The 15,568-nt window shown below is 38.8% G+C and overlaps 1 protein-coding gene across 1 annotated transcript; it reads right to left on the bottom strand.

Annotated features, from left to right (window-relative positions):
- Positions 1–312: 312 nt before the first annotated feature.
- CHRNB4 (cholinergic receptor nicotinic beta 4 subunit) lies at positions 313–13,597 on the bottom strand. Its single transcript, XM_030281195.4, has 6 exons — positions 13,356–13,597; positions 8,635–8,780; positions 6,825–6,869; positions 6,590–6,699; positions 3,146–4,118; positions 313–1,095 (listed from the first exon to the last, which is right to left on the bottom strand). Exons 1-6 carry the CDS (start codon positions 13,408–13,410, stop codon positions 955–957), a joined length of 1,470 nt encoding a protein of 489 aa, XP_030137055.4. The 5' UTR covers positions 13,411–13,597; the 3' UTR covers positions 313–954.
- Positions 13,598–15,568: the final 1,971 nt, after the last annotated feature.

Here is a 15,568-nt window from a genome sequence, read left to right on the forward strand (position 1 = left end):
TTCTCTTTTTGCAGGTTACCTGGAACAAACTGTGGTGGGATTGTCCTGTGATGGGGGTCTAGGGCCTCGATCTGTCCTTTGCCAAAGACTTTAAGACTCTATGTGCTTCCCTAGCTGGTTTATTGAGGGTTATACTTAAATCCAGATTAAAATCTCTCTAGAAAACATGCAGGCCTGTGTGTGCTCACATGTCCTCTCATTCTTGCTACTTTTCACCATTGCTTTCCTGTGCTTGTAGCCTTAGACTCATTAAAGTGTGTTTGTGCCCCAGATACATGAGCTGTTAAACTTGCAGGAAATTTGAGGATTAAATTTATATAAAGGAAAGTTTTATGTTTTATTTATATTTCATCATCAAACAGAGTATTATATACATGTTTATCATACATTAATTTGGCCTTTGCTGATCCATTGGCTACCAGAGATGGCAAGGTGAGAAACCTTTCAGTGGTTACCTCGGAAGTGTTTCTGGTTTTCAATTCAGATGTATCAAACCTACTTGCAAAGCTCTTTATAAATCAGACACAAATAATTTTGATGCATTTGAAGGAAGTAAATTTCACAGCAGTACCTTCTTTGCTTCTTTTTAATCGGGAAATTGCAGTATTCTAAGGAAAGAAAATATCCTTCCTAAGACAATATATTTAAAATTAATAAGAATACGATTATTATGATGATGCCAGCATGACATCTTATACAGTAAAAATCTTTCACTGTAATGTTCAGCAAGCTATCACCAGAAGTACTGGACTCAATTAAAAAAACCCAAACAAACCAGTTTTCTCTTTGTTTTGCTTTTTTTCCTATCCCAGTAAGTCAAGTTCTACTTTCCTTTTCTCTACTCTAAGGGATGTAAGTGCAAGTCACTTGGCACCTCTGTGGAGTTAACAAAGGGGAACTGAGAGCAGAATGAGACCAAATGTCTGTGTAAGTACTGACAATTTTAAATAATAGCTAAGGGTTTATGGCAGCAGTGTGGTTTTGAAAAAGTGGTTGCAGAAATAATCCAACAGTCCCTAGGACACAAACAAGGACAAATATCCAGAGAAACAGCCTGTCCACTACCATGGCAACATACTTCCAATCTTCAATGACCTGGAAGAAAAAGCCAATTAAAGATATTAGTAATTTGTCATATTCTTTTAGTCTTCCTCTTGCTAATGCTGAGGTTTTTTTAATCAAAATAAAAGGGAACTGATCTCAAGGTTCAGGGAATTAACTGGCTTTAGACTTGGTAAGGGATTTTTCTCCTACAACCTGTCTGAGCAGTGAAGAAAAATACAGTAAATATTTCTTAGCTTGCTTAGATACATCAGATACTGAGTGTGGCTGCCTGGTGTGGTGCCAGCCCTGAAGGACCCACACTATAATCCAATTAAGGAATTTTTTTCTTCAATTTTAGTTTGTAAATTCTATTAATCTCAGTGGGCAAAAATAGATGGTATTTATTGTTGTTAAACAAGGTTAGCTTCAGAATTCTTATCAGCAGTCATCTTATTCATGGGGTTTAATGCATGTTAATATTGCTGCTTTTATTAAAACCCCTTTTTGCCCTGCATGTGCTTTCTGTGAATGTCATGGCCTTAGATTCTGTCTCAGCTTGAAATGACCAACTAGGCTATTATTTTAAAGGGGAAATATATCAATCTTCATTTGCATCTCAGGAATAATTTTTCCTCTCTCATTGATTCTCGTTACACAGGGGATGTCTTCACATCAGTGACTTTATCATCCTTGTCAGTTGAATCATGTCTGATGTTAGACCATTACGTATTTTTCCTTCGGTGCACACTTTCAACTTCCACTGTTGCTAATGGGAATTGAATGCTTCTGCAGTCAGACCATATAAATGTACATGAACAGTTGTTATCAGACTGTTGTGATGAGGAAAGGAAGCAGAGAATAAAGTTATGAATCTAGAAAAATTATATGTAATATCAGAGTGATATTTCCACTATGTGAAAAGCAATAAGTGGATTTTCAATATATAAAATGCTCTTGAAAATTGTTCTTACTATCAAGTGAAAGCTTTGTAGATCCTTTAGTGTGCAACACATCCTTGCAAGAATTTCTGAGCAATTAGAAAACCTTTTCCTGCACTATGAAGTCAGCTTCTGTTCAGTCAGTTTCAATGTTTACAAGCTCATGTCTAATGTTAATAGCTGAACTTCTTTATTTACATTGACAGTAATTTCAGTTAATAGAAAACATGAACTACTCAACAGCATGCTTCTCTAGGGACTGCTGCAAGATCAGAAACCAGACTTTATTTAATCTGCTTGGCTGAGGGAGGGGAAGCACAACAGGAATAGAGAACCTGGAGTCTCACTGTGGTCTGGATTAGAGAGAGGACAATGGTTGGTATGAGGATGATTTTTCCCAGCTGTGGGCACTTGTCTAAAAAAAACCCTGTGACCCACCTGAATTTCCCAAGCATTATTCACAGTGCTTCTATCAGCTCTATTGTGCTAGTTGGTGGCCTGTGAGTAGGGCTATGGGAATAGAGCAGCAGCACAGCTTAAATAAAGTATTTCTCCTAAGCAGTGATGAGTCTGGTATATATATAAATAATGAAAGAAGTGTCACCTCTGCTGAGGTTTTTCATCCTACCCATGATGTTTGCAACATACAGACAGCTGCCTTAGTCTAGAGAGGGTGTTTGCAAAGGGCTTCTACCAATTTTGCTAAATCCTCCTGCTGTGCTTGGTCAGGTAAATGAGCATGAGCTGCAGGTACATTGTTTCTGACGAACTTGGCCTGGCCATGGATTGAATCACAGTCTTACTGAGTCACTGTGGTGAAAAATATTCTATTTCTAACCTGGAAATGAATATTGTTTTCTTCCCCTGCCAATCACCATTTGAATGTGACAACAAAGCTTTTTTAAGAGTGTTTCATGACTTACTGGGCAATCAGCAAACTCTTTTTGTAGAAGTAGCCGTGTTATTTATCAGGAGAGTATTTGCAGTTATCAAATTGCTGTTCATTAATGGCATAAATTATTTCCTTTTACGTGCTATATCTAGAATCTCTCTAAAATCTTGACAATAGCTAGAGTTCAAATATGCTTTCTGAGGAATAGCATGTTACCAAGGAGGACAGAAGATGAAGTTTGGAAGGACAGGGATGTCTCATTTTTACTTACACTCTGGTCGTTGTCATCACTTTTCATGTGCTCTGCTATAAAACTGACTCCATCAATTGCTTCTTGCACTTCAGGAGAAAATTTCGCACCTGTTCTTAACCTAAAATCTCGATGACTACTGACATTGTCAAGTGTCTCAGAGACTTTCATATCATATCTTTTGGCAGAAGCTGTATTCAAAAAATAAGTAGAGTTCTTGTAGAAGTCAGATGGCTCCATACAAGGATTCTCTGCTTTTGTCTTTTTGCATTTGCATGGCTTTTGCCGTGGAGAATTATTTTCTGGGCGCTTCATAAACAGATAGGCTGGGAGTCTTTCAAGGAAAACCAGCTTTACCCAAGGGGGCATAGTGTGAGTACTTGGAGATCTGTGGTGGACATTGAGCACACAGACACTGGTAACTATTGAGAAGGTCACCAGAACCATTGTAAACATGAGATACTTCCCAATCAGTGGAACATCTAGAGATGTTGGAGGGACAATTTTGGAGATCAGCAGCAAGAACACAGTCAAGGCAAGCAACACAGATATGCATAAAGTCATTTTTTCACCACAGTCTGAAGGTAAGTAGAATACTAGGATGGCTAAGGATGTAATTAGCACACAGGGAATGATAAGATTGATGGTATAAAAAAGTGGTTTCCTTTTAATAATGAAGTCATAAGTCACATCAACATAATTGGGGTCCAGAGGGTTTACAGTCCTTCTTCCTGGGAGTGCTACAATGTCCCACTCTCCGCTTGGTGTGAAGTCATCCATGCTCGCCATGGAAGTCTTAAGCACCATATCAATTTCTGTGTGGTCGTATGTCCAGGACCGGAATTTGAGGGTGCAGTTTTGCTGGTCAAATGGGAAATGCTTCACCTCAATCTTGCAGGCACTCTTGTAAATGGCTGGTGGCAACCAGAGGATGCTTCCATTGTTCTTTACAATGGCATTTGTGTACAGCGAGACTTCGTATGTGCCGTCCGCACTAATGAGAGGAGAAAAGAGAAAGGGGAGGAAGTGATAAAATATTAGGAGGAAAAATATAGATCAAAACAGAAAAGGTCTGACATTCTTGATCTTGTGGGCCCAAGTTGTTCTGAGAATCAATGTTTAGTAATACTATTATTCTGAAATCTGTGCTGTAGGGAGCTATAATTTGATGGGGAGATCAATGTATGCATTTCTCCCAGTCAAAGAGCTGATTTTTGGTCCAATACTTACAGGAAAAAAAAGTTATAAAATTATTATTCAATACCAAATACACACCTCTGTTTCATTCAAAGAAATAAATGTATTTTGTGAATGTTTGTTCAAGTAATTAAAGCTTCCTATATCTCTGAAGGCTAAGCAAAAATGAGACCATCCTATGTGAAAACGGAGGTACCTTTGATCTGGAACATAGCCACTGCTAAGAACACAGAGCAACACTCCTAAATGACTTGGACAGGGAAATAAGGATGAGCAGCATTAGTTAGAAATGCAGGGAAAGTGTGGGCAGAGGAAATGTAATTATATGGCTTATAATTTATTGCATCACTCCAGTTAATGTTTACTTATTACAAAACCAGAGCAGACAAGCCACGGCGTTCTTAGTGCCCACAAATAATCTTGGCTTTGTATCTCTTCCAACTGCTGAACTTCCACCAGGGGACTCTTCTATGTTCTGTATGTTCTGATGGTCCCTTTACCTTAGGGAAAAGATGATTATCAGTCAGTAGTATCTTCTCTGGCCCAATAGTCTGGGCCAACAAGGTAGGGCTGTTTAAGTCATTAAGTATCCCAAGGTAGTGTTTGTTGACAAGGCATCATGGAAAATAGTTATTTCAGTGCTAAGGGTGATTTTTTTTTTTTTTCCTAAGCAGGGAAATGCTACAAGTATCTAAGGCTTGGCACATGTATCTGAATCAGTTATATTTGACCTGGGGGAGGCAATGAGTGCCTGGCGCTGAGATGAGACGTTTGCAGCTAATTCAAGCAGACAGTGAAACAACCAGATGTGGGAGTGAGTGGCTACAGCCACTAATAGGGGTTGCTAGTTCATTGCCAATAAAACAGCTATCTTTTGAGAAATGAATTGTATATTCGTTCTGACATATCTGTACTCCCTGAGTTAGCTCTGCCATCGTGCCATGCCATATGCTGGGCAGAATCCTGGGGCAGGAGTACGTGAGTTCTGGTGCTGACTGCGCTGTCTCAGTGGTGAGAAGAGGCTGGGCTGCACTCTCAGAGCCCTCTGCACAGGCCACAGACAGAGCTTTGGGCATGGGGACATGCTTTGTGTTTTCCTGAGCACCTCAAATTCTGACTGGTGCCTGTGAAACTCTGCTTCAGCAGCAGGAGGTTACATGGAGCTGTCCTTCATCTAAAATTTAGTTGAAGCTTTGTACTAATGTAGAAATCCAATAGAGTGAGGCTTGTTCCTGTGCATTTAAGAAACCTTTTGCAATGATTCCTTTCTATTTTTACAAACTATTAAATGGTATTGCTTGGCCAGTAGCAAAAAGAAGCAGAGGGCAGAGGCACAATTTACCAGAACAAGCTTTGAGCAGGCAAAGTACATCCTAATCCACTGGCTGAATTATTTTGTGACTAATACATTAGATTTAAGTGTTCATCAAATCTGGTTTCCAGTAGTAGGATTCCAAGGACTTAACTCAGTTATATATAAACTTCCTGGGTTTTCCATCTGTATATGTTCATAAATCATCATGTGTTCATGAATTCATTGTTTTTCAAAGTATCATAAAAGTATTAATTTTGATTATTATAAAAAAAAAGTTTATCATCCACTTCAAGGTTTTGCTAGAGACTTAAACCAAAGCAAAACAAAATTGTTAATTAGTCAATTTGTTTGAAAGAGGAACTAAAGTATATTTTACTCAGTACTATAAGGCAACAGGGTCAAATGTTGACAGATTTATTATGTATTCATAGAATGTTTTTTTCAATGCTTTATGACAATGGAATACAATTTGGCTTTCTACATTAATGAACTGGAGTTATGGGATGTATGAACATTGTAATAGATTTGTGTCCTGGGGTCTGTGCTAGAAGAAGGAGTGGGGGAAGAAGGAGACAAAACTATCTCAACCCCTAAGATATCTGATAGGATTCCAGATGTCTTCTTGCAACTCCAATTATACCTACAATTTATTCTTTCCATACAGTCTATTTTCATATAAATCTGTCTCAATTGTGAGCCTTGTCATGGATCCTCTGTTGTAATTGCTCATGCTGCAGACATCTTCCAGCTCTGCTGGAATTTCTTTAACCAGAGAACTGATGTTCCTAAAATTATCTTTGAGCCCAGTAGGCCAGTTAGATACACTTGCTACTCTCTAAAAGTGACAAAATTCAGTTTTAAAAATTTACCAGACCTACTTCATTGTTTCTGATGTTTGTTCCTTGGTTAAAATTTTGTTCATTGTCTGTGTAAACTACACCAGTTTTACTTACTTATTGTAAAGCACAATGTCTGGCAACCAGATGTGTTTTGCAGGTATTCTCAGCTTATTTATTCCTTCATAGTCAGAGGGCTTCCAAGCCAGCCGATAATCAATCCACTCCTAAGAGAAGAATTGTACAGTAGTGATGGGAGTGTCCAGACCAGCACTAACAGAACAATAGTGTGATGGAGTGAAAGCAGTTTTATTTGTGGTTTGCAAGAGCCATTTCTCTGTGGGTTTGTTACCTGGTTCAGCCAGACGTTTGTAGTCATGATCTGCTCCCGTTCATTCTGCAGGGAAAAAACAGAGACAAAAACTGGCCTCTAAAATGTTTCACTTTATTGCAGTAATAAGATTTATTCAGTGGGTTTTTGAGCATGGTTTTGTCTAGTGTATTTCAAGACAGATATTTCTCTGAGGTATGATAGCCAGTCTTGTACACATACTGATGATAAATAATAACCCCATAAATGTAGAGTTCCAAATGCCCTTTAACAAGAACAGTTATGGCAGGAGTGAGTGTAGTTATTTGGAAAGAATGACCACCACCTCACTAAGCTGGCTTCCTCCCCGACCCCACCCCACTTCTCCACCTTTGATTTGAAACAGGAGGAACAGCTGACCATCAGGGAGGCCTACATGAGGTTGTGTGAGCTTGGTGTAAGGTTTGCCATGTAATCTCTCAGCTGGCAGACTGTGCTTTATGAACTGCTGTCTCTGGACAGCAGCCCAGAAGAGAAACCTCTCTGTAGAAGATCTGTCAGGAGGATTTCTGCTGGAGAATGAGTTAATTCTCTGATCCTGAAGATTGTTGGAGCCTACAAGATGCCTAATTTTGTTCTGGTCGAAGAGTGAGGCTATAGAGGGATAGGGACTGAGCTGTGCTGGTCTTGGTCTTTGCCCATTCATCTACCTTGCTTAGGGTGTTGATCATCACGACCTCTGGAGAAAGACACCTCCTTTTTTATGCTCAGTATCTGCAGTCTGAGGGGACACTGTGCTCGTGGTGGTAGTGCAGGATGTAAGGATGCATGTCTGTGTCCTGATGGAGTTCCCCAGGAGAGAGAGCACTTAACTAGAATCATCTGGTATACATGGCATTGAATCCTGTGCATATATATATACATCTCTGTGTATCTATATATATTATATCCAATTGCATGGGTGTATGAAGCCTCAGCTGTTTGTAGTTTCCCTTATGTTCCAACAGAGTCTTTCTCATTTCCTCTTGAATTTCAGAATATAAATTTTTTATGTCTCTAAAAGTTTGCAGCAGTACTGTCACTAGCCCTTACACAAATTTTGACGGGGAGGCAGTCATCTATATCATCTCTGTCATCCAGGGAGAGCAGCAGAATTGAAAGCCCCAGTTCAGGAAATTATTCCCACTTATATACTGGTTCTCGTTCCCACTGCAGTTACTGTTAACCTCTCTTAGTAAAGATGTGTTTATACCTTGGAATAACTGTCAACCACATACTAACCTTGTGGGTGAGAGTGTCTTTTAGACCCACAGAACTTGCTTTCATGAGGATTGTTTTACCCATGGTAAGCTATTCCAGCCAGAACTAATGTGTGTTTTTATTTACAGCATTCCAGTGTTCTTTATTAATATGCCTGATATGTCATGTGATTTGGATGTGGCTTTGTAGCTTTTTTCAGGCCATTGAAGCACTTCAGTAGAAGATGGATTACCATTCCACTGATAGCGGACGGTGTGCACATTGCTGCTGTGCACTGTCCAGGATAGGTCCTGACCTGGGGTAACTTACAGTAGTTGTACTGAAATCAGTGGAATGATTTTGAATTTTAGATAGATGGAATTGTATTGAATGAAGATCTGGGCCCCGTTCTTCAGTGCTTCGGCATAGACTGATTTCCCCATTGTAGCTCCATTGTGAAGTATAAAACCAGTAAATTGCGTAAATGGGCTCTGCCTATTAATAGTGTTACACAAATGAGAAGAGAGCAGAGATGTAGCAATACCAGTATAACTATTAATTAGTGCTGTGCAGGTAGTATTGAATGCAAAGGCATAGCCTAATTTGAACTTACCACACTGATGAGCTGTGCCAGGGAAACCTGCAGTTCTATGGATACCAACTGGGAGGAGTTGACAGCTGGCCGAATTAACTTATTGTATCTGTCAGGACTCAGAAGGTGGTTCATTAGTTTTTCTTCAGCATCTGCTGCCATGCTTCCTGTAAAGCATCACAAAACAGGATTATGGAAGGGAGACTAAAGTGACATGATGTAGGGCTCACAGAATATCTGTGCATCAGATCATCTTTGGGAAATAATGACAGCTTTTGATTTTCTAAAGACTTGTGTGAATAGGAGGATTCGGTGCTTGCACTGGTATCTGTTCTGCTGAAGTTGACTGTCCTTCACAGAGCACAGATCAAAGCAGATCTTTCAGGGTTTTTTGCAATAAAATGTGAAACTCAAATTGGTAGATACTTTTGGGATTACACTCAGAAATAGAAACTGGGAGCAAACCATCCTCTTAATAGCAGGGGAAGAATTATTCTGTGATGCAAAGGGAGGGGTCCAGCTGCGACTTCTCTCTTTAGTGCAGTAGGAGACAGAATTGCAGGTACACATACAAATGTAAAGACTGCTTTATGTAGAGAAAACCAGGGGATAAGCTTTAGGAGTCATAAAGAATTTTTTAATGACTGGGGACTCTTTGGTAGCTAGTGATGTTTCTGTTTCAAAATTTGAAAACCCAAGGCAGTATGTTAGATTTACTTTATGTGGAAATAAAACCTGATTTGTGGACTAGCACAAATATGGTAAATCTTTGCCGAAGCTGGAGTCCAGTGACTACAAAATACAGTATAGAATCATACAGATTACTATCAAACAAGCCTGAACATTCCCTGTGGAGCAGAGCAGCTTTTGGCACAACCCCAGGGTCGTTTATTCTGTTCTCATGTTCTTTGTGTGCTTTTTAAAGTCACCCCAGTGCACTTTCAAACCACTGTTGACCACCTGACCATGCTGATGAGCAAGGTCCTGGTAACATCCTGCCAACAAAACTGAGCCAGAGACATTGTGCTCCATGTTGGGCAGGTCTGTATTGTGATGCTGATGAAATTACTGTGTTAGTGAAGGCAAGTTCTAATACAATGGATAGAATACCTCTTCCATAGAAAAGGTCACCTAATTCAGCTCACCTAATTCACCTCTAGACATTGCAAAAATTAGGTTAGTATCCTTACAGCATACATGCTTCGTTATTTCCCAGAGCAATTTCACACAGTAAAAAACACTGGCCATGCAGTATTTTAAACTTGTGGTACATTAATTTGCTATGGGGTTTTTTTATGTTGTAGCATATCCATGAAATCTGGGGAAAGGCAGACATCAAAAAACCAGGATCAAATAAGCAGCCAAAGTTTGTCTGCATGTCTAGAAGGCGCCACATTTCCTTGTGAACTGGGCTGCAAGTTGATAGGCTGAACAAGTCTTTCTTTTAACTTGAAATTCTTCTGAATCCAACTGGGGTTAAAAAAAATACCCTAAGACGCCTTCTTGTTTCTGATCCAGCGAGAAAGTGGAGTGAGGTAAAAAGAAAGATTATCTAACAGAGATTTCACATCTAAGAACAACTTTTACTCAAGCTCTGTGGAAAGGTTGAGGTAAGCACCAGGCTTGATTTACTTCTTTTAAGACCAGCATGGGCTGTGGCCTGGTAGCCCAAATTTTTCACCTATACTTAACTATAGCATGGTTCTTTATAATAGGTTTTTAAATACTTTCCAGGGCATTTGGGAAAACAAATTTGGATGAATGTATCTGTGTTTGTTGGGTCAGTTTGTTTTTTGATTTGCACTTGCTTTGTACCTCCCTGCAAGTCATTATAAAAGACCTATACCACGTGATATTTTAATATGACATTTGTTCTCAATGCAAGGTGCCAAATCAAAAGCTTATCAAGAGTTAGAGCTATGCTGAGTCTTGCTAAGCTTCAGATACTGGTTTTCTTGTGTATAGCAATCAAGGAAAAGCTAAATTTGATACTGTGAAGAAAAGAGGGCCATGTTCTAGAGTTAATATTCTTGTGGTTATAAGGGTAGGTTAGAAGTTCTGTGGTAGTTTAAAAGAGAAGTTTTTTTTATTGTGTTCTTTGGTGGAGTTTTATGTTGGGTTTGTTTATAGTAGATTTTTTTGGTAGACATTCCCACTGTTGCATATGTAAGTGATGTAAACATATGGCTATAATTCAAATATAAATAAATCCTCAGTTGGTTTGTTTCCTTCAGTGGTCACTGAATTCTGTTAGCAAAGATGTGAGTTCTTGGTTGAATTGTTAACTATGTTTTGACTGCACTGCTGCCTTTGTCTGTGGATATTCCTGCACAGAGAGTATTTGCTGAACAGGGAGTAAGGAGCAGGAACTGTAGAATATTTGCAGAAAGCTAATTCTGGATATGTAATTAGTTTTTACTCTGAAACCTGCTTTTAGCAATCACAGTCGCCTGGTCTGCAAATCCAAACATGGTGTGGGGTCTGCATGTCTGATGAGAACAGCTCAGATTTCCAAATACTGACTGTTAATAAACTTTATGTGGATTAATGACAAACCATGACTTTAATTATAAAAAATATTTATTCAACAATGAATCCCTTTGAGAAATTATTACCTGTTCTTAGTGAAGGCATTCCTTCACTAGGGATAATCCTTTATAAAATTCCAGCCTTCGTAACTTTGTAATCAGAAATAAAAGGGCTGCTCTAACCTGTATCATACACCACTAGATGTCAGCCCAGCACTGCCTTAAAACTTGTTAAAACCAATCTCTGTAAATACTGGCGAAAAATGAGTGTTTCTTGTTTAATTTTTACAGTCTACTTTCCATTAACAATCTATATATAAACCAAATGGCAAGTAATGAGAACAAAATTACCAGGCATCCAGTTTCATCTTTATGTGCATTGTGTGACAATAGCCAGGCCTTTGAAATGTCTCTTTTTCCTCTCAGGGTTGGAAGAAATGGAAGTGTAGTTTCCCCCACAAACTGTTTTTTTTCCAAATAGCAGTAATCACCAGAGATGTTGCAGACGGTAGATTGATACTTTTAGACAAATTATTTTCACAACAATGATCAAGCAGTCCTAATTTGAGAGTGGAATATCTTTGTGTACTGAAAGCAGTAATAAATAAAGCCCATTGGGGTGGATCCTGAGCAGAGGAAATTATTTTAGCTTCACTGAACATGCTACACATCTGCTCTGTGACAAGGAAAGCAATCACCACATTCCTCAGCAAGTTTGTTTTCTCTGTGGGACTATGAGCATTAAAAAAAATTGCACCAAGCAGCTTCCAATTTCACAGCAGAAGAAACTAAACTACAGACTTCATTCACTCTGCTGTGGAGACGTTCCTTTTTGCATAGTCTAATTTAAATACATAAAATGAAATAACTAGACATCCTCTGCTATGCTGTTTGATTTCAGTGTAATAACAAATTCGTTGGAGTGATTTCCACAAAAAAGAATAAGGACCAATGCTGAGAGATACAGGCACGTTCACTGTTGTTACTGTCTACATTTCAAAATGTAACGTAAGACATATTTCTAGTGTTTCTCTGAACTCAGTTCTCATAATAAATATTGAAATAATATTTGTTTAGAAGTAGCACTGTAGCATGTGTTACCATTTTAATCCTTTACTCTCACAATAAGTGACATACCAAGTTCCTCTCTGTAATTAGTAGAGAGCAAGTAAGAAGCAGCAATGAAGCAGTCCCATTATCTTCTCTGAAATTACTTCATGATGTTGTTACTTCCCAACATACTCTCAAGCAAAAAGATTTTCATAACCTCTTAGAAGAATACATGCTGATTTGGAATGTTTTTGTTCCAATGGAAGTAGCAGTGAATTTACTGCATTTGAAAGATTTTTAATTTTTACACTGCAGTTAATTCCAAAAAAAGAGGAAATACTCAGTTGTTTAGAAGTGTTTAATTTAAAAATCTAAAGTGGGCCCTCACTCTCCTTTTGTTACAAAGTAGATGTTTTCTGAAGTTGCCTTTCAGAGATGGAAGAAATAAAACAAGTGTGGAATGAATATACAAAAATGGGAAGTGTGTGATCTGATGATCTTGGTTTCATTTCAGCCAGTTTCTCCCAGAGCACTTCCGAGGAGCCTCTCCATGGGAAGATGCTCCCATCCTAAATGCCCTATTTCATGCTGCTGGCAGGCTGTTGTGCTGGCTAAAACATATCCAAGAAATCCTGACAGACTGAGGGAAACATTCTTGTATAAAAGGCATAAATATATGGTTTTTGTAGCATATATTTACATATGATAACTTAATTTAAACTGTTTCCATTCTAATTAAAAAAAATAGGAAGTATGAACTTTGCAAAATATAGGAACATGAGAAAATAATAGTAGAAGGATGAGATCTGTCATATTTATGGATCATGTCATGGTTCATTTTTTTCTCCTTCAGCACAATGTGCTTTTTCTATCACAGATGATCCTGGGAGCATCTAAAGGGATGTTATTTAGTCATTATCATTGTCATGTCGTACAGTTATGTAATTTTATATCCAACCTGTCTGTCCATATTCGTCGTAGTGCATGTGCTGATACCAAACAAGCTCAAAACAACACTAAAATAATTTTATACATCCTCTTAAAGTCAACAATCTCCCAAGGTGATGGTTGCAAATTGCCTGTGAGCTCATGTCACTGCCCTACCTCTTACCCCCAAAAGCTCCCACTGTTCTGAAGCTGTAGGAGAAAGAAAAGGTCACTTACCATTCAGACAAAAGGAGCCCACCACAAAGAGAACGAGGGTGTACATTTTCCTCATGGCAGTAAGAAGATTACTGTTCTTCAGCTTAGACAGCTGGCAATAGGCTCTGTTGGCAGGGATGCACAGGGAAGAGATGTAAAAGCAAACCTGAATCTTGGAGGTATGAAATGCCTGGAAAGGAACAGACAGTAGGACCTGACAGAAGCGCTCTGCAAAGTGCAATTTTCGTGAGCATAGTGGTCCCTCCCCCTTTGCAGCTGTTTAAAGAGCTTTGTGAAGAGGAAAAGCAAATAAGAAGAGTGAACATAATGTGATAATGTTGAAAAAGAGGAAATGAAAGAGCGAGCTAGGGAGATGATGTGCAAAACACAACTGCTTAATTCTTGCTACTAGATGACATTTAAAAGGCTTTCTGATTAATGAGGTTAGTGGGTAAGAATAGCTGTGTGGGAAGAACTGGTTAAACTTTGTGCCATAAAACCTCCTAGTGTCAATAAATTATAGCCCCAGCAGAGGGTTATTTTCTGTGTCAAGAGAGAAAGTTTAGTACCTACTGCCAACCCTTTTCCACTCCAAGGCCCACACATGTGATCTCTTTAAACTACAGATCCAAAAGCTTTTTGGGAGCACCAAGAGAGGAACAGAAAATTTGTTGTCATTAGCATCTGGTAGGATTTTTAAAAGAAAGCCAAAGCAATCTGTGGTGCACTAGCAGTAGGGGTAAAGACACTCCAGAGGACAATGAGAGAAATTCTGTGGAGTGCATCTTTTAGAGCTAAAGGGTTTAGCAGACTATAGAGTCTCATGTGTTTTAGGACTTGCTATGGGAAGATTTGTGTAGAAGGAGGGGGCAAGAAGGTCTTATGTGCCCTTTGCAAGCACTGTAGGACACACTGAAGTCCATGGATATTAGGAAAAAAAACAAACAAACTTTGATCCCTTGTAACTTCTAAACTTTTCTATATGTACATGTAATCAATTTTGTTTAGAGGTGCATTTATTGTATTTACGACATGCAAATATCTCAGATGGTAAAAAGTTCTGTGGACTATATAGGGGAATTGATGGTTGATGATTTCTGTGTACTCAAAAAAATTTCTCAGCAAACTGTTGCCTTATTGTTAAACATACCAACATTAATGTGCTGGGCTTGCTGCAGATCTTAATTAGTAACTTGAGCCTGGTATCAGGGATCACCTGATACCAGGTGCAAGTTCCTGCCTGTTATTTTAATTTTTCTTTCTGCTTTCATTGCTCCCTTTTCTCTCTTATTCACTATCCATTAGCTAAAATTGGTTTAAATTGGGACTGTTTAGCCTGGAGAAGAGAAGGTTCTGGGAGACCTTAATGTGGCTTTTGTGTACTTAAAGGGGCTTATAAGAAAGATGAGGACAGATGTTTCAATAGGACAAGGGACAATGTTTTTAAACTAAAAGAAGTGGATTCAGTCTAGGTATAAGGAATTAATTTTTTACAATGAGGATGTTGAAACACTGGAACTGTTTGCCCACAGAATTGGTAGATGGTAGAGTCACCATCCAAGGAAACAGAGCCAGACTGAACGAGGCTCTGAGCAATTTGGTCTAGTTGAAGATGTCCCTGCTCATTGCAGGGTGGAGTTGGACTAGATGATCTTTAAAGATCCCTTCCAACAGAAATTCTTCTATGATTCTAGATAGTGTGGGACCCAAGAGGGATTGTGAATGGTTTCAGTAAGACAAACAGAACAGTCACAGTGAGGAAATCTACTTGACTTTAAAAAAAACAGTGCAGTCCTAGTAAGTACCTGTAAGTAGACTAACTGCATGAAAATATAACACTATTTCTCTGTTTTTCTCATGTTTAATCAACAACATGTAAAAAGAGACTATAGAAAATTCTTCCCTTGCAACAGTCAAAAAACCTAGGAGGTGTGTCCCAAGTAAAGTCTTTAACCCAAGCCTTCCACTTTGTGCTTCTCATGACAGTGTGCTTGTCGTGTTCCTTGTCAAAGGCTTGCACATCAGAGACCTTGCTACACTCCTGAGCCTGCTGGGCAAGATTGTCTCTCCTAATGTACGAGAATCATTTCACAGAGCTGAACCTTTAGTTAGTAAGGGTGTGTTTGAGCAAAGTACCCGTGTGACAGGGAAGAAAGATTGCATCTGTTTCTCTGTTGTTATGTTCTGATATCTGACCTATTTCTCCCCAAGGGCAGATCTTCCATCTGCCAACC

This window comes from Taeniopygia guttata, chromosome 10 (genome assembly GCF_048771995.1).
Source record: "Taeniopygia guttata chromosome 10, bTaeGut7.mat, whole genome shotgun sequence".
Classification (NCBI taxonomy): Eukaryota; Metazoa; Chordata; class Aves; order Passeriformes; family Estrildidae; genus Taeniopygia; species Taeniopygia guttata.